General features: G+C 43.1%; 1 protein-coding gene across 18 annotated transcripts in view; it reads left to right on the top strand.

Moving 5' to 3' along the window:
* Positions 1-27,136, top strand: part of NAV3 (neuron navigator 3) — an 840,967-nt gene that overhangs the window by 527,214 nt on the left and 286,617 nt on the right. For all 18 annotated transcript variants that reach the window (XM_053252192.1, XM_053252184.1, XM_053252193.1 and 15 more), the window contains 2 exons: positions 17,722-17,839; positions 18,479-18,531. In XM_053252192.1, coding sequence (XP_053108167.1) covers positions 17,722-17,839; positions 18,479-18,531 — 171 coding nt within the window. The remainder of the gene's footprint in view (positions 1-17,721; positions 17,840-18,478; positions 18,532-27,136) is intronic.

Raw genomic sequence — 27,136 nt, forward strand, 5'->3', positions numbered from 1 at the left:
AACTGGCTACACATCACTTGCATTAGATAAGATTTCTGTGAAAACATAGGGTGCTGATATTGGGAAATTACCTATAATGCATTGCTAATAATTTCAATGTTAGAAAAACTCCAGCTATCTAACCACTTACACTTCTGTAGTGCTGCCAACAGCTTCAAAATTTAAACCAGAATAGAAATGTAACCTTAAAAAATGGTGAATCTTGGTGGTTTTTATTGCAACTAGCTGAACCCGCACAGAGCATCTGTGCGGTAGTTCACTTCCTTTAGGGGGTTAGTTGAGAGAATTTGTTGGCTGGTACTCCCACAGCTCTCTCATTCGCTCTGTTCCCCCCACAACAGCTCTCTTGCTCGCTCTGCTCCCCCCACCGCCTCTCTCAATCGCTCTGTCTCTCCCCCACCATGCCTCTCTTGCTCTGTCTCTCCCCCCACCATGCCTCTGTCGCTCTGTCTCTCCCCGCGCGCCTCTCTCGCTCGCGCTGTCTCTCCCCGCGCGCCTCTCTTGCTTGCGCTGTCTCTCCCCGCGCGCCTCTCTTGCTTGCGCTGTCTCTCCCCCCGCGCCTCTCTCTCTTGCTCTGTCTCTCCCCCGTGCCTCTCTCGCTCACTCTGTCTCTCCCCGCGCGCCTCTCTCACTCGCGCTGTCTCTCCCCCGCGCGCCTCTCTCGCTCGCGATCTCTCCCCCACGAGCCTCTCTCGCTCACTCTGTCTCTCCCCTGCGCCTCTCTTGCTCGCCCTGTCTCCCCCAGCGCCTCTCTCGTGCGCACTCTCCCCCCCCACATGCCTCTCTCGCTCACGCTGTCTCTCCCCCGTGCCTCTCTCGCTCACGCTGTCTCTCCCCCACTCCTCTCTCGCTCGCGCTGTCTCTCCTCCCATGCCTCTCTCACTTGCTCTGTCTCTCCCCCCACGCCTCTCTCACTCACTCTGTCTCTCCTCCCACGTCTCTCTCGCTTGCTCTGTATCCCCCTCCCTGCGCGCCTCTTTCGCTCTCTCTGTCTCTCTTCCCCCCGCACACCTCTCTCGCTCACTCTGTCTCCCCCCCCCACCTGCCTCTCTCATTTGCTAGAGTCTGCGGCCACCACCGGTCGCCAGGCCAGGCCCGCCAACGTGGGCCGGCCAATTCTCCTCCTCCTGGGTGTGCCAGCCAATCAGGCGCCTCCGCAGCCCAGCCAATCAGCTGGGCTGCTGGGACGCATTTTCCCCAGGCACACCTAGGAGAAATGTGTATATAGATAAAATCATACTGCAATAAAAGCAAACAAATAAAATAATGAGTGGTTTTTATTGCAATCCTTTTTACTTACTCTTCAAAGATTATTGTTAACATTTAGGAGCCCCTGGTGGCGCAGTGGTAAAAACTGCCGCCCTGTAACCAGAAGGTTGCAAGTTCAATCCTGACCAAGGGCTCAAGGTTGACTCAGCCTTCTATCCTTCCGAGGTCGGTAAAATGAGTACCCAGAATGTTGGGGGGCAATATGCTAAATCATTGTAAACCGCTTAGAGAGCTTCCAGCTATAGAGCGGTATGTAAGTGCTATTGCTATTGCTATTTAGAGACAAAGAGCAAATCAAAGCACATTTAAAACAAAAACGTGGAGACTTTCTGAGGAAAAGAAATGTTCTAATTTTTAATTAAAAATAAAATCATAGCTTATCGGAGGAGCTTAATAATTAAGAAATAACAATATTTTTCAAAGGAGAGACTGAACAGAATGAAGTTGGGATGTTGTTTTTAAAGTGCCTCTTGTTTGGATCAAACCAAACAGGGAAAACCTACAGTTATAGTTAGGAATTCTTCATATACAACCACTCTGACATCTTTACATTCCTCTATTATGATTGTTCAGGTGCAGTTAATTTTGTGCACCTGATTGTTCAGGTGCACTTTTTTCTTGTTGCACTGTTGCAATTTTTTCTTGCCTGCCATTTAAAGCCTGGTCAATATTTGGGGTCTAGTCTAAATTACAAGTTATCCAGAACCGTATTTAGTGTGTATGGCATAGTGATGTTGCTAGCATTAAGTTTTATTCCCATTACTCTTTTTAACAAATCAAAGATGTTCATAATCCTCAGTTTACACTGAAACATAAGTCATCTAGTGCAGTGTGATTCCCCAAGTGTGAATGTCTGTGTAATATATATCAATGTGATGAGTGGTTTTTATTGCAATCCTCTTTACTTATTGTTCAAAGGAAACACTGGGTCTGGACTGAGCTTTAAAGCTGATTTATGGGTGTTTTTGTTTTGTTTGCCTTTTATGAAGAAATGATGACTACTTGGTTTAAGCATCCCTTGACTCTGTTTGGGATCATTTTGACAGCTCGTGTTGCTTTCTTTTACTTCTGACACTCAACACCACAATTAACAGTTGTGTGATGTGTCACTGCCTGAGCAGTCATTATTTGTTCCAGGGCTGGAACATATCAGCTGCTAACCTCTTGGTTTTTGAAGCTGCAGCATGATGATCTGGCTCCTTCCTGTGGTGCTGTGCAGGTACTGCAAGATTCACAGCTACCTGAACCATTCGGAGTTGCCGTTAGACTACAAAGAACAGCCTCCTTCTTCCTCCAGCAAAGATTATCAGGCTGTATATGGAAGGCTTCCCTCTCCTGTTTTATGGTGTACAAATGTCTTTGAAGAAATCCCCAAACATCATATTTCATTGCTGGTCCATCTTGCTGTAAGGTGGAGGTTGTAAAGCTTCATTTTATGATATCCATATCAAACTGGCCTTAGTGCTTGTGGTCAGTTAAGCACCTGTCAGGAGTTCCTGTAAAGCTGCCAAAAGGGATAGCAGCACATTGCTGTAATCACTCTGATTATTGTCTTCGTACTGTGTCTTGGGGGGCGGGGAGAGTTGGGACTTGGTATGTCAGCCTGATTGGAAGATTGCTTACTTGCTTGTTTTTAATTTAGCCAGGATTTTCATTCTAGCACAATTCTAATACCAGGCATCGGGCATTTAAAAACTTCACAAACTTAAATGGTTTAGTATTTTTCTATTTGTGGGCTTGCAATGTATATGGTTTTAAAGGGGTTTTGTTCTTATTAAATGTGTATTGGAAGTTTTAGTGAATCAATGGCTAGCAAAAGCACAATGGTTTTACATGATGTAAAGAAAAGTGGGGTGTTAAGGATTTGATCTGCCTATTTTCCTTTTTTGGGCTGTAAAGAAGTATTTAATGTAATTAGTTATTATTTTAAGTGGAGCTGCTGCAGTTCATAGTATAATAAGGGAGTGTAGGAGAAATAGTGAAGTTGCCGTTTGCGCAGTAAGGACTTGAAAATGCAGGCCATGAACTATGATGTAAGTTAAGTAAAGTTATTTGAATTATTTGAGCTGTTTTTTGTTTCTTGCCTGCATAATTTCCCTCTTACATGGATCTAATATCCCAAAAATAAATGACAAATGGCAGGGAGCGCTAAAGGGGAAAACAAACTATTTTAAAAATTCAGCTACATAGAACTATAGAGTCTTGTGTCCTGAAATTTATGCTGCCATCTGATTTTACAGTATTTGGCTTTAGCACAGCAAGCAGAGCCCAAGTGTCTTATGTTTGCTCTTTGCCTCTCGATCTTATTGTTTACAAGTTTTACAGTTTTATTGTATATTACTAAAAGCCTTTATAAAACAAGTTTAAAATGGGGCAGAGGGGAGGAGGTACCCAATTTGTCAGAACAAAACAAAAAGAATCATGTTTACAATATGCAGCAATCTTCTCTAAGAATCCTGCATGGATAGATTTGACACCCTTTGCAAGTATTGAAGTTCGATATGTGATAGATGGGTCATCATCAGCCAACAACCAACATATTATATCCTTATATATAGTGACATTTTTGTCACTAATTGGATGCAAAAGTTGACCTAAAAAGCTTTTTCTTGGATCCTGATAAAGGGGGCAAATCAGAACTATTTATTTATCATTTAGTCTAATTAAGTGTAATATCTGCTTTTATCTGCGTGTGAAGTATAAAGGTAATTAATGACCTCAGTCAGTTTTTAATATTAATCTGGAGACAAAGATGATATTAGACACATAATCAAAAACAGAAGAACAGCTATGTTGGTCCATACCAAAATTAATCTGTTTTGGTATTTTGTCTTCAACAATAACCATGCAGATACCTCGCCAAGGAGGCCTAAAGCTGATCTCTATTGCCTTTTGTTTGTTCCCTACACACTGTCTTTAGAAAAATACCTTTGAACTTGGAAAGGTTCTTTGTTTTGCTATCATGAGTACAAACAATCATTCCTTAAAGTCGTAGTCATTCCATCAGTGCTATTGGATGTCAAGTATTTCCTGCCCTAAACTTACTGTCAGTCCATTTTCTTGGATGATATCAAGTTCTGGTATTGAGAAAGTAAGAAAAATGTAACAACAACACCCAATTCTGCCCTTCTCTCTTTTTAATGAATCTATAATTGTCTACTTCTTACCGAGTGTTTCCCCATTGTACAAAACCCATTTTTTGAGATATGACGTCACCCCCTGGTTATTTTAGTTGCCCTTTTCTGTGTCTTCTGTACCCTTTCTCATTTGCAGAGCCAGCATCAGAGAGCAGCACTGTTGGGCAACTGTTGAGGCCCTAGTGCTTTAGGAGGTTCAATTTTTGCTGACCCTTGATCAACTGCAGCTGCAGGGCAGAACCCACCACCACTGTCAGTGGTGAAAATCAACCCCTGGGGATCCATCCTCCCTGCTTTTCTGTGATGTGTTCAGAGGGGGAAGGCAGGTGAACAAGAGTTCAGAGGCAGTGGCTGTTGTTCATTTGCTTAGGAAGGGGAAGTGGTGAGGAATAGGTGGCCCTCCAAGGGCATTGCTGAGGGCCTCCCCAAACTGGAAACTGGGTCTGTTGAGTTAGGGCGGAACTGTACATACTATTGTAAATGTGTATGCTATGGGTAATTGAATACAAATAGAAGTTTATCTGCTTTAAAGGGTTAGCAGGGAGTTTCTAATTAAGGTCTGAGGAACAGCTCTTCCCTTTGTACCTGTTGTGTATTGCCTCTTTAAAGGGCAAGTTCAGAAAACCTCAGCATAAAAAAGGCCATGTGAAAGAACTGGGGGGAGTGGAGAGGTTCAATTTTGCATCAGAAGCCTATGTGAATGATTGAGCCTGTATGATCTTCTCAGGGGTTTGAGGCCCAGGTGGTCCAGGCCGAGATGGACTGGAAACTAGAGACAGATATGCTGTGCTTGTGTTTTGCCTACCAATATAAGTCTTATGCACTGGGTCTGTCTAGTTAGCTGTTCTAGTTGTTATACATCTTCTAATAACTCAAATATGCAAGTATTATATGTGGTTTGCCATGTGCTACTGCTTTCATATATCCAGTAGTTTAGATTGTGAGCCCTCTGGGGACAGGGATCCATCTTTATTTATTATTTCTCTGTGCAAACCACTCTGGAAACTTTTGTTGAAAAGTGGTATATAAATATTTGCTGTAGTAGTAGTAGTAGTAGTAGTCTTCCAATCACTATGGCTTGGAAGTAAGTTTTTATGAGGGTAGGGGACCTGTTCAGTCCAGAATGATTGAACCAGATTGATTGAACCAATGACCAGGCTCAAACTATCATACTTCAGACACATTATGTGAAAACCCAGCTCCCTTGAGAAGTCCATAATGCTGGGGAAAGTTGAAGGAAAGAGAAGATGAGGCCAACCAGCAGCAAGGTGGATGGCCTTAAAGGCCAAGTTGAAGACAGATCATCATGGAGAGAATCTATCTATGTGCACACTAAGAGTCGACACCAACTTGACGGCACTTAATCAATCAATCATCAATCAGGGGGCCTGTGAGTGCATATAGTTAGGAATACCTCTGTCCTGAAATCAGGAACCCATGTGAAGTGAGGCCTTTGCAGAACTCTAGATAAGCTCCAAGTGAGCAAAGTGCTCTGACAAAGGCCAGAGGTGGAATGAGGCTTCCAGATTCAGACTAACCCTCCCAAACTCTGTCTCCCTACCTGGAGAGCACAGAAATTTAAAGAGGCAGGCCTTTGGCCTGGAGTCTAGCATTTTCTGCTGCATGACATCTCTCCTGGCTGCTGTCAGCACTCATGTACAGGATAGGAGGAACACAAAGTACTGATGTAGAAGAGGCCGATCCATTGTCAGGGGAGGGGGCAGTCAGGCTAGGAGGGTGGATGGTGCTGGGATCTTCCAGCTGTTAGGTGCAGGCTCAGAGTTGGAGCTGGCTCATCTGGCTTAATGCTCCCATTTACTTACGGTCAGACTTTGTGCTAGTGTTCAAGGGAAGGTCATGACATATAGGCTGTGTCAGGGAGAGAGAAAGGGAATGAATTTCCCTCCTTTTGATTGGATGTCAATGTTTCTGGGCTTTCAGAAAATTCATAGAATCATGGAGTGACCCTGAAGGCTGTATAGTCTCCTTGCTCGACTCAGGGAATTCTGAACTAGAACATCCCTGCTAACTGGGGAAAGAGGAACCTTTTAAAGTGGTGCATGTCTGATATTTAACAGGGAGGAGAGCAGCTATTGTTGCGAGCAGGCTGCAACACACTCCCTGCAAGGGAGAGAGGGAGCACACAGCCCCTCCCAACTTAGAGGCTACCCCTGGTTCAGCTCTGAGGTCACACACAACTGTAGTTTTATAAGTTTTTTTTAAAAGGCGAACGGTTACATCTAAGAAATTAAGCACGCAAGCAAAATCAATCAATTTGATTTCTTCCTCAATGTAATGTAATGTTTTCAATAGCAGTTAAAATCATTTTCCCTCACTAGAAATGAATAGCAGTTGAAATCATTTTCTCTCTCACTAGCAAAGAACCCTCTGTGTGTGTTATCTCACAGTTGTTCTTTTGCTAAGACACAACATTTACAGTTTCGATTTTAAGCAGAGAGAGAGAGAGAGAGAGAAAAGAGAGAAAAGAGAGGGAGAAAAGAGAAAATCCAATCGTGAGAAAAAGGAGGGGGGAATGGGTGAAGAGAAAAGAGCAGAGAAGGGAGGAGGTGCCCCTTCTGGCCTCGGTCTAACAGTCCAGAGTGAATGAGATGAGAACAGAGAAAGGGGAGAAGGAACAGGGGAGAGCAGGCTGAAGCAAGTCACTGATTTACTGACGGCTGACATGCACAGCCTAAGGAAGAGACAGAGACTTTTCTGGGAAGCAGAAGGGGGAGAGAAAGAGATCCACAGGAAAAGTGGGGGGAGTTGGGCAGGGATGTTAGTTTAGAAGATGTTGGGCTGAAGGCAACGTCTGCAAGTATATTTACCAGATCCTGTAGGCCAGCATTGGCTGTGAGATTCAGGAATAGAGATCTTGAGTGCGCAGAGAGGCTTCTACCTGTCCAGGTGGCTTGGCAGAGTAATCGAATAGGCAGGAATGGAATTCCCTCTGATCTCAGAGGCTGGAGCAACTTCAGCAATCTGTTAGGCACGAGTTGCCTTCACAGGATAGGGGCTACATGCTACTCCTCCCATGGAGTGGGAGCATGCCTTCTCTTGTTCTCCCTTACCGGGTGCTGGTGGGTGGGTTGAGTGGAGAGACCCCCACTACATCGTCTCTTCCTCCCTGTCCTACCCTCCTTGTGTGTGTGTGTTGCTTCTTTATACTTTTCCCCAGGCCCGTTATCCATATCTCATATCAGAAACAGTCATATCATTTCTCTCTGTGTCTTCAGTTTGATATCAGCAACTCCGGTTCCCCCCATATTCTTACCATATTTGGTGAAGGAGTCTACTATTCTTGGGGTTCGTATCCGGCACTTGTTTACTAAATCAGATGGAGCTGTTTCCCTTTTGATGTTCTCAAAACATTCCTGTCTCTGTCTAGATTGACAGGTTTGTGCTCATCTCGAAGCAGAGTTGGTGCCTTTTAGTCCCAAGAAATGTTATAAGAGATAACATGCAAAGAGTTTCAGCAATTAATTTTGTGAATATAATATACCCCTAAAATATGTAGGTAGTGATATCTATGTGTTGCTTCCAAAGACCTTCTAAATAAGATTACTCTCAACATTAGCAAATTTCAAGCTGGGTCCCATGATTACCCTTGGCATAGCACAATGCACAAATAAGTTTCAGAGAAGGGAGGGGCGAGTCTTTTCCCCTCTTGTCAGGGCTTGAATATAGAATAAACAATTTCATTTAGTTACTTTGGCTCAGCAGAGCCAAACTTCACACTCCAGTTTCTAGCAAAACGACAATCCCAGATACAGGCCTAAACGTAGCCCTTTGGGCCCTCAGTGCTGGTCCCAATTCAACCAGCGTGTTCACCACACTATCGCTATTCAGCCCAGCACGGTGTCTCTCCCAGTGGCTGTTGCTGATATCTTCATTGTGTTTGCTTTTAGAGTGTGAGTCCTTTAGGGTTAGGGGATCATTTTCTCCTACCTTTTATTATGTAAACTGTTGTTAAACCTTTTTTGTTTTTGTTTTTGAAAAGAGTTATATAAACATGTTTATTGTTAATAATTATAATTCCCAACAGATGGTCTCCCAGCCTCTGCTTTTAGAACTGGAATTTACTTGGAATGCATGGAAGCCAGGGTATCTAGAGCAAACCTGCATGACTTCACAAAGCTCAACATAGCCATGTATTGTGGCCTGCCAGATTGTTGACAGTACCCTTGTTTTTGCAGTTCTAAACAGGAGGGATACTAAGTCTACTGTACAGGGAGTATGGGCCACATTAGTCTCCATGTGTCACAGATTCTGCAGGCTTATCCAGAATGTTTTCCAGCTTTATAAGAAACCATGTATTCATAATCTATTTAATATTGCTAATGTGTGTTTTGCAAGCTTTTTGTATCGTCTTCACAATCCTTGGTGATCTACATGATCATTATTCTGTAATAGGCTCTATGCAGGACTGTCCTTGAAAAGCATTCAGAAGCTACAACTGGTGGGGAATGCTGGAGTCAGGGTTATGAATGGAGCTGGTTTTGTAGAACACAAAACTCAGTTGTTTTATCACTTTTCACTGGCTTATGATATCTTTCCTGGATCTGTTCAAAGACATGGTGATTACCTTAAAGTTCTAAATTGCTTGGGCCAATAATACTTGAAGGACTGTCTCCCAAATCAACCTCCCTGTCTACTCATATCAGAAGGGGTAGGCCTGACCCAATTCCACCCCAATATCTGAGGTAGCATTGTGCTGTGCCCATCCCCCTCATCCCTATTCCCGTAACTTTACTTCCTGCTGCTCCAGATTTCTGCTTTTTTAGAAAGGCAGGGCAGGACCTTCAGGACAAGGAGCAAGAGGGGTGATGTTTAAGGGTGGTCATGGGGCTGGAAGTGATATGTCAGTGCAGGGGGTCAATCCCCACTTGTGGCAGCTGCCTCATTAACGAATCAGCTATGAGTAAGGAAGGCCCTTGTCCATGTCACATCTCACCCAGCCTCATTAGCAAACTGGCCATGAGTAGGGAGGCCATTGATCACATCCTATCATGGTAAGTGGTGCAGGTAGTAGAGTCATATGGGAGACCATTTTCTGTGGCAGTGACCAGGAATTCTCTGCCCTGGGAGCTCAGCTTGGCTACCTCTTGAATGGCATTTAGCAGCATTTAATGATGCTTCTGTTGTATGAGTTCTTTGGCTTGGCTCGTTAAATAACACATTCTTCCCTCCCCCTGGACATTTTTTAATCTGCTGTGTTCAGCTATTGTCTTATTTTAATATTGGGTTTTTGTTTTGTTTTTTAAATGATGTAAACCATGTGGGGTATAAATATTTTAATACAATAAACAAAATTATTCCCAATTCATGTGTCCCAATGTCAGTGACTCAATTTGAATACTAGTGACATAGCAAGGTTTCAGAGCGAGGATTTTCAAATACAGTTGGATCTTGTTACTTGCAGTCCTGACATCGGTGGTTCTGCATATCCGCCATTGGGCAATTGAAACACGGCCTAGGTATACACAGTTTTAAAAGGCTTAAAAAACATGTATTCACGGTTCCTAGGTGGCCATAAATTACCTCCAGGGTCATTTCCAGCCACCATTTTATGGTGCAGAGCCATTTTTGTGGCTCTTTTTTGGAATAAAAATCCATAATATTTTGCAGGAAAAGGCAGAATTTTGTCTTTTGAGGAGCATTGCTGGAGACTCAGAGCACGGTATGGCACTTTCTCTTATTTCTTAGCCATTTTTCAAGCCTCTAGGAACCTAACCCCTCCGATTCCCATTGCCTCAATGCCTCATCCATGGTTTCATTATTCAGCCAAGAACAGAACCCCAATGGATAACGAGGTACACCTGTATCAGTGCCTCATTCATAGAGTGGGTCTCCTGTTCAAAGCTAGAGCCCCAATTTAATGGCAAAGATGGGGTTTGAACCCAGATCTCCTGTGTCCAAGGCCAGTGTACAGGCTAGATTTCTTTGGCATCTGGCAGAGGAAATGATGGGTTCATGTGCAACATATATTCAAGTTGTCTTTGAGAATTTAAGAGTTTACTTTCTTAATCAGTTTATTTCAGCCATGCATCTTAGATTTCTGAAAATGCAGTGACCTGCCATCTGAAAAGACATCATACTAGATGGGAAGAAAACATGTCCTTGTCCTGATGCAAAGTGACTGAAAAAGTCCATCTGTGCTGCAATAGTGTGAACACTTCTGTATGATATGAAAGCAGTAGTCAATTGTAATAAAAGGGGATTTTGAAGATTATATCATCAGAGTAGCATTTAACACGTTCTGTTCCACACTAAGGATTTGGCAGGTCTCTCCCATAAAAACGGTGAAAGAGTGCAAAGGGGTAGTTGCTAGACTGCAGTGTATCTTTTGCTTCTTGCACATTATAGCTCAGGAAAAGAAAATCTTGGCGCTCTTAGGAGTGTGACTCTGAGAGGTTGTGGAAAGGTCAAAGCACCAGGCAGCCAAAGGTTGGTACATGCTTTGGCAGCAAAGTCTGTTGAGTCTCTCACTGGCTGCCAAAGTTAATGACTGGAAAGGGTGTCCAAACTTTGCTTGCTGTGGAAAATGAACTACTTTCTTGTATTCCTATAGCTCTGGAAGTTGGCTATAGCTTGTACTTGGCTGTACAGTGTTGGCACAGAGGTGTAACAGCCCAGTAAACTAGCTTGCCTCAAGAAACCTATTTCCACATTAGCCAAGAATGGATGCTGTTTTAAAAATCAGAAACTGTGATTTTTTTTTTTCTTGGCTAGATTCTAAAATTTGAGCTCACAATTTTCTCTTCTGTCTGGTGTGCTCTGTGTGTGCTCTGTATGTGTTCTGTGTGTAATATGTATCTATATGCAATGGATTATTAAACACAGCTTGAACTCTGTTATACCAGAAATAACTGGGCTGGATGTATGTGGATGGAGGTTATGCATATTTCATTGACTTTGTGGTACTTGTATTTGTGTGCTCACTGGAGTGATGATCTAGCTACCTACTGTTGAGGATGGCTGGTGGGTTTTCCCCACATGCTGGAATTCCATCCACAAGTGCAGGACTTTAAGAAATGACACATCTGAGTTGGGCTGAGATCATTATTGGACTGCCTTTCCTCATCCTGGTATATAGAGTGAAGGTCAGGTTTTGCCCCGTCTCACCTTTGCCCCAGGTGCTATTCTACTGATTTTGTCCTATTGAACTCAGTGAGAGAACTGAGGCAGACCCTACCTGAATAGTCCCACCCCTGCATATTGCTTGCTTGGTTCAGTTTCATGGCATAGCACTAGAGTGTGATGGAGCCCGGAAACCAGCTTTTGTATAGATACAGAGGGCTGGTTTGGATGCTACTGTGCTCAACTTGTCCAAATCTCACGATTGTGTCTCCCCCCACCCCCGTGTGATATTCCTTAATTGCATGGGGACACCATTTATGCTCCTCTACAGGAACTCCAATATTCCTTGTAAGTTTTATTTGCAATAGATGTAAACAGGTGGTTCAGATAAAACCCACTCCCGCACATTTGGAGAACGGTGTACTGGCAGGGGACAGAGATGGGTGCAGTCAATTCTAAATCATGTGGGTTGGACAGTTCAGGCGAAGCATTTTCCAAAACAAGTCAGATAATTATTATTAGTAGTAATAGTATTACATTTTATATCCCTCTCTTCCTCCAAGGAGCCCAGAGTGGTGTACTACATACTTAAGTTTCTCCTCACTACAACCCTAGGCTGAGAGAGAAGTGACTGGCCCAGAGTCACTATCTGAGAGTCTGTAGCCCTGCTTCTCTACGAGGGGATGATCATTCTAACCATCCTAACATGGAAACTATGAAGTCAACAGTTTTGTGGAGCATATGGACTTCTGCATAGTCCCCACACACAAGCTGTATATAATTCTGCAGATTCAAGCAGATATACCTGAATCAATTCAGAGTCCTCTATCTTTTTGTTGTTGATTGTTCAAATGGAATGGATTTTTAAATTCTAATTTCAGATTGTCGCCAACTGCGCACTTAGTAACCTCTGGGCAAATTGTATATCTATATTTGGGCATCAAAGATAGTATAATTTCTCTTGCTCTTCTAAGATAGAATGACAAGCAGTTCAAGAATGCCAGAAACTATAATAACACGAGGAAGCTACATCCTTGCTCTCAGATTGCCTTGTCTTGTCTAGTGGTTCATGCTGCAAGCTGTTCTCACACACTTTGGGACCACACAAATGCAGAATGTATTCCTTCATGCTGTCATCTTGTTGAGATTGCTCTGTTAAGACTCGGATGGTGCCGTCTCCCTGTGTATGGTGTAAGCAATCTGTATTGAATGCTGTTGTTTTATAAAGAACAGTGAGTGAAGAGAGGAAACTTTTTAAGGAAATGAGTAAGTCTGCCGTTCATTCCAGAGCTCAGTTACAGAGAAGCATTTGAAAGCTATGCGATGACTCTGAGGATGATTGGCAGTGACTAACACTGTGCGTGTTTTTCTGTAGACGAGCTATTTAACGGAGTCTGCCCATCAACATGAAACCTTTAATAATGAAAAATAATTGGAAGCAGTATTAGCAAACAAGGCAACAGCTTTTGGGACAGATTCTACATATGAGGATATCCTTTGGCTTCCACTGAGGAGACAAGAATTGCCTCCCTGACAACACAGAGACAGTTTTAATAAATGGCTGACTTGCATCCTCTTATCTGCACTATCATTTCTGTCATTTGCATGCTAGATGTGGGAGTGAACAGTGAGTTTATTTATGTGTAGGCTCGCAAGGAATTTCTTTCAAATAGAATACTAGAAGAGTTCATTGGAAGAATGCACAAAGCCATGTTCTCACTTTGATTTGCTCTGCTACTTTCTATGGTATACTTGGAAAGTGAAATATAAAACTTTGTCCCTTAAATGCATTAGATAATTATCAGCTGTTGTAACTGATAATTCTGTTTTAAAATAGAAGCCCTGGGTGGAAAATACAGATTTAAAACCCCCCACATCTGGAATGCAAATGACAGAGGGAGTGAAAGTCAGCAGTGAAATATTAGAAGAATGCATAATAAGCATGCGGAACTTTAAGCAGGTGCTTATTTAAATTATGAATATTTTAAATGACTGCTTTACAATAGTAAATGGGCTGCATGTGTCTTCAGTGTCTCTGAGGCAAAGGCTTCCTACACAGTCAAGGGACATGGAGGGGGAGCATGTTTCATTTATCTTTCCTTGCTGCAAATGGCCTTTGTGCTTACAGAAATATGTTCCTGAGGGTCGCACAACCTCCAGGGACATATTCCTGCAAACAAAAAGGTCCTTTTCAGGAATGGAAGAACAGCAAAAATTGCTTTCCCCCTCCCCTTCCATGCCTGCTTGGCTGCTCAAGAAGCTTTCACATCAGGGATGCTGAAATTCTGTCCACCTACTGCTTCACAACATGCTTTCTTTATAGTCTTTATAGGAATTAAATGGGATTATGTATTCAAATGATGGGAGTCAAGGGAATTCAGATAGTAATTTTAGTGGAGTCATTTGGTCACACCTAACATGCCTCTTGAAACAATGCAAACGTATAGTCAACAAAAGAAATCCAGAGGTTTCACCCAGTTGATTATGTGGTTGTATCTTTCTTTCTTTCTTTCTTTCTTTCTTTCTTTCTTTCTTTCTTTCTTTCTTTCTTTCTTATTTGATTTCTATAATATCCTTCCAGAAATGGCTCAGGGTGGTTTACACAGAGAAATAATACATAAATAAGATGGATGGATCCCTGCCCCAAAGGGCTCACAATCTAAAAAGAAACACAAGATAGACACCAGCAACAGTCACTGGAGGTACTGTGCTGGGGGTGGATAGGGCTAGTTACTTGCCCCCCTGCTAAATAAAAGAGAATCGCCACATTAAAAGGTGCCTCTTTGCCAAGTTAGCAGGGGCTAACTTGCCAACTTGCTAACTTACCAAGTTACCAAGTGAGCCCTGGGACAAGAAATGAAGATGGGCTCCTGAAGCAAAGATGGGGGGGAGAAGAAGCAACTATGGATCCCTGAGGCCCCCTAGCTGCTTCTTCTCCCTCCACCCCCCTTCATTTTTGCTGCAGAAGAACTATATGGACATGATGAAAAACAGCACGCTCGTTCCCTTGCTCCTATGCAAATAATCATATACTCTCCACATTCCCATCAGGAACCAGTGTGGTGGTGGTAGGAGGGCAAGGAGGAGCCAGCTGTTTTCCCGCCAGCAGTCTTCCTTTCTACATGGGCCCAGGGACATTTATAATTGTTCAGTTATAGCTACAACCCTGAATAATGGGATTCTTAATGGTGGCATCCCAGCAATTCAGGGAGACCCTTGCGCCCCCGCCCCCCAGACCCACCTCGGGCTCTCTGTTGTTAAGAGTTTAGGTAAACAGGAAAATATTTTTGTTTTCTTCAGTATTTAATGTAGTGGTGCTTTCTGTTACATTTTTTATTTTTTTTCACTTATTCTTGTTGGCTTACGGTTACTCATTGGTTTTAATATGTGGTTTAACACTGAATGTCTCTCTTTTATTTTGTAAATAGCACATGTATGGTGTGTGTGGTTCCGAATTGGGACTAGATTTTGAAAGTAAAAGGCTTAACACTCTCCTTCCCCATGCTCCCAGTATGGACCAGGGCCCCGCACAGGCTGCTTGCATCAGAGGGGGGAAAGCTCCTATAGGTGGTAATGGTAACTGTTTTCTAAATGCAAAGTATATGTGTGTGTTGGGCGGGGGGGGGCACTGATCTAGATCAGGACAATGGTGGTGGTGGAGCAAACGATTAAATCACTCTACATCCCTTATCACGGCCTCAACTCAGATCAGGGCCCCATGCACATGTTATATACACAAAGAGCCAAAACATGCAGGGGCAAGCCATGCACTAATAGTAACGTGTAGCTTGACACTTAGTTAATAGTAATATGGTTTGGGGGTATATTGAATCAGTATTGGATTGGATCCAAAATAGCTTTGCCAGGGAATTCCCCACTCCTTAACCCTACAGGTACCATCCATGCCCCACAAAATCTGCGCTTGAGCGTCAGGGAGCCCTCAAGAATAGTGTGACGAAGGATATGAGAACAGCAGCAGTGAGAGAGGGAATTGGGAAAAATCAGGAATGCTCATTGGTGCAAAAAGCTTTCACCTGATTTTTGTCTCTCTCCTTTCCCACGTCAGGCACAACTCACACCTTTCTGGAGGATCCTCTGACTCTCAAGATGATAGGGGGCATATGAGGTACATTCAGTTGGAAGGAGGAGGAGAAGGAAGCAGGAAAGCCTCCTTGCTTGAGCAGATTTGGCATGGTGTCTCTGGTGTCAACTCCTTATAACCAGACAACATTGTTTGCACTTTTACAGGGGTTTACACTTTTATAGAGGCTTTTTCCTGATAGTGGACTGCGAGGAACACATTGTAGCATATCTATAGAGGCTCCCTATAACTTTATTTTATAGTGCTATGCGTTCTCCGAATGATGAGCAACTGATTTTTTTTTGCCCAGTTTTCTTCAGTTTAGTCGTTCATATCCGATGGCAACAAGAAGGAACGTTTGCTAAATGTCATCTTGTCTTCAATTAATCTTTTGCCCAAACTGCCAACTTCCTTCCACTGTTAACATCTTTGGTTTCTACTAACTGTCAACAAAGCATATTTCCAGAATGCAAGCAGTAGTTTCAACCATGTGACCTCTGTGTCTACATTACTTTTGCAGCCCTGTGTGAACATTGCTGCACATTTAAACATAGGTGACAGGGGAAACGTCTCACCGTAGCAACCATTTGTACAACTACTGCATACAGTGAACTAGAAACATTGTTACCCACTGGGTAATGAATGACAAACTCTATGAATCCTGAGTTTAACCCCCACCCCCGCACACATACTTTCCCCTTATTTCTTTTTTAGTTTCTTCAGATTAGAGTGTATACGTCCTTTCAATCAATGCACAGTCTTCCAAATTATTGAGGGATTTCCTCAAAGATGACTGAAAAACAGTCATAAACAGACTATATTAGAAATGATAGCCTCTGAATTGGAGCTTCCATTCCCAGAAAATACGAAGAGTATTTCTGGCCCAAGGCCTATCCTATTTCCCACAGTGGTCCACAAGATGCTTCTGGAAACCCACACGCAGGAGATGAAGATGAAGACACATCCCTTCTCTTGCCATTGCTCTTCTGTAGCATTTTCTGCTACTACCTCTGACCCTAGAAGTAGCATATAGCTGTCACGGGAGTAGCCAGGATGGGCATGCGGCACACACCCCTGAATTTGTCTAATCTCCTTTTAAAACCATCCAAGTGAATGGCCATCACCGCATCCTATGGCAACCCATTTAACAGATGATTGATTGAGTGATTGTTACATTTATATCCTGCTCTTCTTCCAAGGAGCCCAGAGCAGTTTACATGGTTATGTTTATGCTCACAACAACCCTATGAGGTAGGTTAGGCTGAGAGAGAAGTGACTGGCCCAGCAAGTTGCATGACGGAATGGGGATTTCAACTTTGGTGTCCCTGACCCCCATTTTTAGTTGGGACTAGCTTGAAGGGAACAGGACCTAGCTCAAAATGGGATCAGAATATTCAGGTGGGGGAAGTTCCCCCCTCTTTGGGGGTCCTTCCTCATTTCAAAGGATCAGTTAAAAGATATGTGACCTACCCTTTCCAGGACACTTCTCAACCTTCCAGAGATGTGTTGCATTGCTGATCTGTATGAAGCACAGACACCTGCCAAGTAGATCTTTTCAACACATATGTTGAATCATACTCTAAATATGCTCTATGCATACCTGTACTTAGGTTCAACAGCAAGAGAAATGTTTGTTTTCTTAAAAAATGCCAGTAGAAAGCATGTGTCTCTGTGTGTGTTGCTGCTGATTGCCATGCTGCAATGCTAGCATAGGCACATCGACTGGAAGACACAGGAAGTTGACAGTCTGAAAGTGATTTTTTAAAATGAAATGAATACATCAAATCAAAATAAGGGTTAAAAACACATATGCATCAAGTGACACAAATGTCAAATGTGGTTCAGTCTAAGCCCATTTCAGTGAATCAGATCGGACCTCTGATAGGAGTTTTCTTGGCATTCAGAAAGGGGCTTTTGCTTGGTCACACTGATTGTGATGTTTTAAAGTGATTCATTCAAGGCTGAAGCAAAAAAAAAAAAAGATGGCATAGGGACAATTAAAAAAAAAGTTAATAGTTTTTATTTTTTTGCTCTGACTCCTTAAACTGGAATGTGCTTCAGAGCTCTGCTCATGTGCAAAGCAACAGTTGTCTCTAAGAATTTTTATTGTCTCTTTTCCCTCTCTCTGTTTCTCCCTCTGCCTCTGCTCTGTAGATTTATACTGACTGGGCTAATCACTATCTAGCAAAATCTGGCCACAAGCGGCTGATCAAGGACTTGCAACAAGACATTGCAGATGGAGTTCTGCTAGCAGAAATCATCCAGATCATCGGTAAGACCTGTGCTCTAAGCAATGGCATGAACTGACTTGTGGCTTGGGAAGAAAAATACAATTTGACTGGAACCTACATAACTGTGAGATGGGCACTGAATAATAAGTTCTGACCTGACCTCTAAGCTTTCCCAGTTTATATTTTTTCTTCCAGTTTTTTAAAAATTTCTTTAAAAAAAAAAAAGAAGTTTGTGTGAGAATGCTTATTAAGTCTGCTTCACCGTTCTTTTTTAATGGCCAGAACTGTGTTTTCACACACTTGGCATTGTGTGAAATGAATGCTTCATTAAGCCATATGTCTCCAATGTGTGCATTTTATTAGCTGGAGAGGTTTATACTTTCTGAGATGCCTTGAAACTGTATCCTGATCCCACAAAGACAATTGTGGAAGATTTCATGTCAGCAGTCATTTGGTGAGGGCTGGAGAATTAGTAGCAACCTCCTTTGCACTTCCCCTTTGCATGATGATTTGTACATGAGGAAGAAACTGCTGCTAACAAGAGTGGTTTTTCCTGGAGGCTTGCAGTGTGCTTAGAGAGACATTCAGTGTCTACAAAACACTGGCGTGAGTGCTTGCTTCTCTGGTCTTCTTGTTTACTCTTACACTTTTAACCCTTACTGGGTGTTTTTTTTTTCCAGCAAATGAAAAGGTTGAAGATATCAATGGCTGTCCCCGAAGCCAGTCTCAAATGGTAAGAATAAACTTGTTTTGAAGTCATTTCATTTTACTGTGATGTGTATTATTAGCTATCAGTTTGGCTTAATGTGGACTGTTCTGCTATCAATTTGGCTTAATGTGAACTGTTCTTCATATATATATATATATTCACTCTTTAGATAAACTAGTTCAGGGGAAGTGAGGAGGCTGAGCAAGAGAACACCACTGCTTAATGGACTATTTGTTAATGTCCTGTTTTAACAAATCTCTGTATCCTTCAGATTATTCAGATAATTTCATTCCAAAACTGTTTGAAAGACAGCAAATAGCAGAACCAATTGTGAGTGGAGTCTTTGTGTCTGGACTACTGGTTTGAAGGAAGGGGCTTGCCAACTTTTAATGAATATAAATAGCCTTTCTGCTTGTCCACAGTGAAGCCCACTTAAATAGTCTGACTATGGTTTTCAGAAGTAGCTCTCTTAAGATATATGTTACTTCTGACAGAACAGACTGAGCTATAACCAATAAGCACTGAAAGGCAGTGTATAGTCCAAGGCAATTAGTCTACCATCCAGAGGTGAGGCTTACTTTCTGTAAAAGATTGAGCAGCATCTGTGATATTAAAAGATTTCATAATGCGATGTTGTGGAAATGATATCTGCTGTTTCCCTTTCCCCAGGTCCCTGAACTCATTCACTTCCTATTTGTTACAATTTGTTTTTATGATGTTTGCAGACTCATACTGTGGCACTAATGGCATTGTGGAATAAATACACTGCATATGCTAGCAACTATAACTAAGCTTTGGGTGGAAAAACTGGCTAGACATTTGGGAAAGAAGCCTGATAACATTCTATATGACACAGGAAACTAGTGATGCTAAAATTAACTGTTAATTGACCAGTTGCTTCCTAAAGCAAAACTAAGCAGCAGGTGGCGATAATTTTCAAGAGAGATACAAATAATTCAAGTAGATATCATCTGGGGGTGGAGGACACTGCTGTTTCCCTGTTGTTGTTGTTGTTGTTGTTGTTGTTGTTTTGTTTTGTTTTGTTTTTAAAAATATCATGAGATATTTGAATTGAGGATTCAATGACATCAAGATAGAAGCCCCAGTTAAGTTACTCTTACATTGTGGTAGACAGCATTAATGAAAATTAAACATGTGAGAGATGTCCTGTCAAGAGGAATGCAAGCCAGCAATGAGAAGGCAATAAAGAAATAACTGAAGAGTAATATGACATGTCCTCTTTTCATACCACCAATGGGTGTGAGTATTGGTTCATATTACTACTTCCCCTGCAAATCTTATGCAGTAGTTTGGTTATGTGAGATGCTATATCCAGCTTCGGCAATCTGGGCAGACCCCTGTGGCCCAGAGCTTCTAAGAATCAAAATGCATCCCACAAATTTCCTGATCAGATCCATTTTACTCTCTTTTGTCTCCTTTCCCTTCTTTTTGGGTACCTGGGGTGAGGCACCAAATCTAACCCCACCTGTTGCCACCTGCTGCTCTAGTCTAGTCCACCACTCTCCTTTTCTCCATCTCCTTTTTAAACGCAGTGTTCTCTGGAGGAGATGGAGCAACTCTTTTACATACTGCGAAAAGCAGTACTGGGTGAGGTGAACTGAGGTGGCCATGGGCAGGGTGGTGAATAGAAAGTGGAAGCCATTGCCTCACTTGATAATCTGCTGTCTAGGGCTGTAGCTACTGTTGAACAAGGTAGGTAGAGCAAATGTCCCCAGGACCCTGAGGAGGGGAGCCCAATGGCTGGGTGACAGCTTGCTTTTTGGACTCCCCCTTGTGGGGTGTGAATGTGTATGTGCGCACGCGCTACATCCTTGCTGCTATCTGAGGCAGCTGCCTCCGTTTGCCTTAATATGTGGCCTGGATTGCCAGTTTCTTTAGCTTGGCAGTGCAAGACATTTTCTAGCCAAGCCGTTTGAGGACTAACCATAAGGCTATTGCTTTTCTCCACTCAAACAATTTGGTTGAGAAGAGGTTGACCCCAAGCAGAGGAATCTTGTAGGTACTACTTTCATTAGGAAATAAGAGGTCAACCCAGAGGCTTCTACACCCAAAATCACATGCATCAGACATGAGCCTTGTTCAGGCATTACATTGTACATACGTACAGGGGTCTGCACACATGCACATGTTTTTGTGTGAATGACTGTACACACGTTCATTTTTAAAGTGAACCTGGGTACATACTCCCACAGGGTTCAGATAGGAAGTATGTATTACTGTACATGTGTTGAACATAATGTATGAATAAATAATTGGATGTGTGATCTGGGTATGCATACATTATGTACCGATTGTAAATGCATTGAACATAACTTTTGAATCGAGTTTTTTAAAAGTTATTTATATTTATTTCTCACTTTATCATATAAAATCCCAGAGTGGTTAAAATAATTAAAATATGATATCACAAAATTAAAATATATAAAAACATTAAAAACAACATATCACAGTAATAGAATATTGTCACAGGAATATAAAAAGCTGCCGTATACTGAGTCAGACCATAGGTCCACCTAGCTCGGTATTGTCTACACAGACTGGCAGCGGCTTCTCCAAGGTTGGAGGCAGGAATCTCTCCCAGCCCTATCTTGGAGATGCCAGGGAAGGAACTTGGAAGCCAGATGCTCTTCCCAGAGCGGCTCCATCCCCTAAGGGGAATATCTTACAGTGCTCACACTTCTAGTCTCCTTTTCATATGTAACCAGGACAGACCCTGCTTAGCTAAGGGGACATGTCATGCTTGCTACACAAGACCAGCTCTCTTCCTATAAATACAACGGGAAGCAGTCATTCCTTCACAGCATCTATAACAGATGGTACTGGCACTGGCAGCATAGGAACATAGGAAGCTGCCTTATACCAGGTCAGACCATTTGTCTGCCTAGCTCAGTATTGTCTACAAAGACTGGCAGTGGCTTCCCCAAGGTTACAGGCAGGAGTGTTTCTCAACCTGATCTGGAGATTCCAGGGAGGGAACTTGGATGCTCTTTCCAGAGCAGCCACTTCTTACTATGCTCACATGTAGTCCCCCACTCATATGCAAGCCAGGGCGGACCAGGGCTTAGCAAAGGGGACAATTTATGCTTGCTACCACAAGACTGGCTCTCCTCTGTTCTTGTCCCTGTGAAGAGGAACAAAACACATAGGCATTTATATGTAATTGTCTGAAGACCAAGATGCATGATATTAATTGGTACTAGCCTAACCTGCACAGAGCATCTGTGCGCTAGTACCTGATTGCTCCCCTCAACTCCTGCCACATTCCCCTCACCTAAGAGATCTCTCTACCCTCACTTGAGCCACAATCCTGCTACTCCTCCTCCATCCATTGCTTCCATCCCCCTCACCCTTCTTGTCTGTGGCTGCAGCATTGCTGGTGCCTATTGGCCAAGCTGTAGCCTCCTATCCCCAGAGACCTCCCCACCCTCACCCAAGCTCCGCTCCTGCTCCTCCCCTCAGGAGCAACAGCAGCAGTGGTTGACTGAGCCCTTCCTCGCTGCTGTCACTGCCATGGCCACTCATTCCCCTCAGGCCACTGACAGATTTGGGCCTGTCCCTTGCCTCCCTGCCCCCTTCTGCCAATGGCCTCAGTAGCCTCAAACAGCAGCAGTGGTTGACTGGGTCCTTCCTTGCTGCTGCCACCACCATGGCCGCTTATTCCCCTCAGGCTGCTAGCAGGCTAGGGTCCGTCCCTCGCCCTTCCTTCTTTCTCTCTTCCCCTCCCTTCTTTCTCTCTCCTCTCTCCTCCACTTTCTCTTCACCTCTGTCTTTCTTCCCCTCTTTTCTCCCTCCCTCACTCCCTCCCTTCTGGAGTTAACAGATCTTGTTCATCTTGTTTCCTCATCTAATTCTGTTGATCATCAACTCGGAGAGACCATGTTACTCCTTTACTGAAGGAGCTATACTGGCTGCCAATAGGTTTCCAGACAAAATACAAAGTGCTAGTTATAAAGCCCTAAATGGCTTAGGCCCTGGGTATCTAAGAGCGTCTTCTTCACTATGAGCCCTGCCACCCATTGAGGTCATTTGAGGAGGTCTGTCTCAAGTTACCGCCAACTCGTTTGGTGGCTGCACAGAGACGGGCATTCTCGGTCGCTGCCCTGAGATTGTAGAATGTGCTCCTTGCTGAGATATGATCCTCCCCATCTCTGGCAATTTTCAAAAAACACCTGAAAACCCATCTTTTCACCCAAGCTTTCTCAGCTTCCTAAATTTTTTGGGTTTTAATCGCTGGTTTATTTTTAAATTTTTAAATTGTTTTAATTTTTTTTTGTATATGTTTTAAACTGGTTTTATGCTATTGTTAACCACCCAGAGATGAAAGTTTGGGGCGGTGTACAAATTTGATAAATAAATAAATAATAAATACAATAATTCACAGCCTCCTTCTTCTGAAGGGTCTCTTTCTTCCCTCGCAGCACCTCTCTTCACAGACCCCTGCTCACTATCCTTTTAGATTCCTCTCCTCTACAATCAAGAACATCTTCCGACCAGTAACAGTTGCATTCCAACTAACCTTAACCATAACAGGCTCCTCTCCCCTATCTGCATATAGAATCCCCACTGCCCAATCACCATGGTGCCACAGGCTCTTCCCCCCTATCTGCATATGGAATCCCCACTGCCCAATCAGGTGGTTCTGTTCACAAACTCTCGTGAGAGCTGCCATACACGGGAATAGCCACGGATATGCCTTAGAGAATTATATATAGAGAAAATTAGAAGACATAGGCATTTTCCAGACTATGAGATCTGCAATGGTTAAAGTGTGGCAAAATGCAGCAGAATTAGGAAGCAGTTTGAAACCGAAAGCACAGCGGCTTCAATGCAATTTTCTATGCAACATGATAGGGTTTTGGCCATCCCTATTGCCTGCCACTGCAGTGGATTTCCCAGGCATGTGGTGTCCATATTCCACCTGGATCTCATACACTGCCCGTCCTCCTCCTCCATTTATTATTATTATTATTAATAATAATAATAATGATAATGATAATTCGATTTCTATATCGCCCTTCCAAAAATGGCTCAGGGTGGTTTACACAGAGAAATAATAAATAAGTAAGATGGTTTCCTGTCTCCAAAGGGCTCACATTCTAAAAAACACACACGATAGACACCAGCAACAGTCACTGGAGGTACTGTGCTGGGGGTGGATAGGGCCAGTTACTCACCCCCTGCTAAATAAAGGTAATCACCATGGTAAAAGGTGCCTCTTTGCCCAGTTATCAGGGGATTTCCAGCCAATAGGCTCACGGAGGGGGTGGGGAACTGCTGACGTGATAAACTCTTTTAAAAAAATATCTCAGTGCTTTTGTGCAAAGGGGCAACAATTTTCTGCTTTGCTCAAGCAGAAGCACCAAACATGTGGGGCGTGAAACCAATGGGATCAAAAGCCAAGGACGAAAGCGGAAATGAAACCAAGTGGAAATACATTAGATATCTTTTTTAAAAGGGGGGGGGGACAGCTTTACATATCAAATTCCGAGACAAATGTGACTGAAACCTAGGGCCGAAGGCAGAAATGAAAAACCAAGAGGCGACAATATATTAAGAAAAATATATTGTGAGGCTTTACATATGCACAGACCCTTGATCTGCTGAATGAGCCAGCAAATCCACAGTGTGAATGTGTCCAAAAAAAGTGTCCAAATAATAATAATAATAATAATAATGAAAAACATGAATGATCGAAATCAAAAACTGAAAGTTGATGATAAATGAGTTGCACCATTGTGGGTTGCACTCTTGCACAAGAGCTCATGTTGAAAAATAAAAAAAAAATAGTTTTACATGAGCAGCAACATTATTTCAGGAATAGGTGGAAAGGGGCTGTAAAAATCAGCAAATCCAAGTGTCTGGACAGACCATGCTGCAACACATCAAACACAGGGCAAGCTTCCGTACAACAGAAAAACACAGCACTTTCTTGCAAGTGTTACAATGTTATATGGCCAAAGCGCTGAAATAAAACCTGAATAAAGGCACTGGAAATATGGACTGCACCCTGGTGACAGCTCAGTGACCATGATATCACAACATGAGAAATGCAGAGGGAAGCTTAATGGATACGTTGTGAACGGCAATATAACTGTTGCAGTGTGTAATCTGGAAAATGCCATAGAGTCTTCATTCGTATTGGGAAGAAGCAGCCGTGGAACTTGGGCTCGCTTCCTCCCATTTGCCCATGCATAAGGAGAAAAAATTAGATCAAAATGCAGCAGACTCAGATGCTATTCCCACAATCAGGTGAAACCAGGCTAGGGGAGCTAGCCTGACTTCGCCTGACCGTAAGAACCACCGGGCTCGCAGGCGGTTAACCCGCCAAACTACCCCTCCCCTTAAACCGGGTTTGCAAAGCAAAAAGTGCTCCACAAACCCGTTTTTTAAAAAATTGTGAGTTGCCACGCTGTGGCTCTGCACCACGGCTACTCACGAGGAGACCCCCGACTGGGAGGCTGAAAAGCAGCCTCCCAGCTCGGGGGTCTCTCCAGCATGCCCTGCACACTCGTGCAGGGCATGCTGGTTGCATATGATATTCTTGGTTGCATATGATATTCCCCTCAGGGGATGGAGCTGCTCTGGGAAGAGCAGAAGGTTTCAAGTTTCCTCCCTGGCTTCTCCAAGACAGGGCTGAGAGAGATTCCTGCCTGCAACCTTGGAGAAGCCACTGCCAGTCTGTGTTGAGAATACTGAGCTAGATAGACCAATGGTTTGACTCAGTATATGGCAGCTTCCTATGTCCCTAAGATTGGGAAAAGGCACAAAACATATAGTCTGTTAGGTCTGCTATCATTTAAATCTACCATCTAGCATTAATCTTACAATTAATACCCACATAGTTGAGAACCAGTGTGGAACTGTGTAGTGATTAGAGTGCTAAATTCTAGGACTGGGGACTTGCATAGAAAAGTAACCGGCAAGGTCTTGTATGAGCTTTGCAAGACTCTCTGTGCATCCTCCCACCTACAACTCACTTGGCCAAAACTAGCAATGCGACTGGAAATTTTATGAAGGAAAGGGGTGGGGGGAAGAAAGGTCCAAAAGGCATCACCAACCTGCAGCTTTAGGTTTTGAAAGCAAAGGCTAAGGCTCCCTGGAGAAGGTCTGGGCTTTCTGTGTGTGTCTTTGTTCTGCTCTCGTGCACTCCCTCCCTGTTCCCCGGGCCCAATTTTTTTTAAAAAAAAAAATACTTGCTCACACCTTCGATATTGTCCTAGCCTCTGCTTCAGATGATCTGCCTGCCTGGTCTGTCTCCAGCTTCACTTGGAACATTTTTCTTTCTGGCCTCTGGGATTTCTTGAAGTAAACTTGTATTTTCCATTTTTCCCTTTCCCTTGGAGACATTGGAGTCAGGGCTGGAGAAGAATCTCCTGCAAGCGTCACGGTCTTTTTCTCTTCCTGTCCCAGCTAGCCACCCCACCCCACCCTTGAAGCTATTACTGCTTGCCCCCTCCCCCTGCCACTCAGAGAGTGATAAAGATAAAGATAAAGAACTGTGCAAGTAATGGCCCACTACTTGTTGACAGGGGAGGGGCGCACGATAGCTGAGCTGAGCCTGCTAATCGGAGGCAAGTGAATTGAGAGCAGGCACTCACTGCTTCTGCAGTGGAGGCAGGAGTCAACAGAGCCTACTTCTCAGCACGTTCTTCTGCACACACCAAGAAGAGAGCGCAGAAGGGGCAGATGGAAGCCGGGTGTGCGGGGCCCTCAAAAATGTGGGGCCCGTAGTAAATGCTACAGTTGCTACTAGTTAATCCGCCATAGCTGGCAAGAAGGTAATATACTGTTTTCCTCCTGACCAAAGCTAAGATGGTGATCTGGTGATGGAGAAATAAATCAGGAAGGCAACTAAAAGAAAAGATATTAAGAAAAATTGTTGGTTTCAGTTATCTTCGCATTGACTGAATAAATGTCTGTTTGGGTCATGGCAAAGATATAACTTTTCTGGAGGTACAACAAATAATTGTGCCTTAGAACAGTTAGTAGTGGAGCTGATAAGAGGGAAGAAAACAGATTTATTACTGGATGTTGCTCAGGGTTAGGGTTAGGGATAAAGATGCCACCGTTGCCAAATTGCTTGGAAACAGAGACCGCAGCATGATCAGAGTCACTACAAGGAAATTGCCTTGAAAGTTCAATGAAGTCATGCATAATTTCAGAAGGAATTTCTCAAAAACAAGGAGATTGGTTAAAAGAGAATTTTTTTAAAAGCGTTAGCTAGGCCAAATCCCTTCAGGAAACTTGGAGGCTATTTCAAGCCACCATTACAGAATCTTTAGGTAAAGTGTACAAGACAGTTTAAACATGATACAAATAAGTCCAAGAAGGTGCCAGGATGGTTAAATGGAAGGGTCAAAGAAGCCATTAAATGTAAGAAGACATATGTAGGGAGATAACCCCCCCCCCCAAACTCTGGCAAAGCAAATCTAAGTTGTTGATAAGGCAAACAAGAAGGAATTTGAGGAGCAAATTGCTAAAACTATAAAAACCAACAACAGGAGCAAAGAAACCAGCCAGGGAGCTAGTTTAGATTAGAAAAAAATGTCTGTCTTGGAAATGTCTGTCTCTGTCCTCGAAAAGAGGATAGAGAGATAGCAGGGAGGCA

This window comes from Hemicordylus capensis, chromosome 5 (assembly GCF_027244095.1).
Source record: "Hemicordylus capensis ecotype Gifberg chromosome 5, rHemCap1.1.pri, whole genome shotgun sequence".
NCBI classification, from domain to species: domain Eukaryota; kingdom Metazoa; phylum Chordata; class Lepidosauria; order Squamata; family Cordylidae; genus Hemicordylus; species Hemicordylus capensis.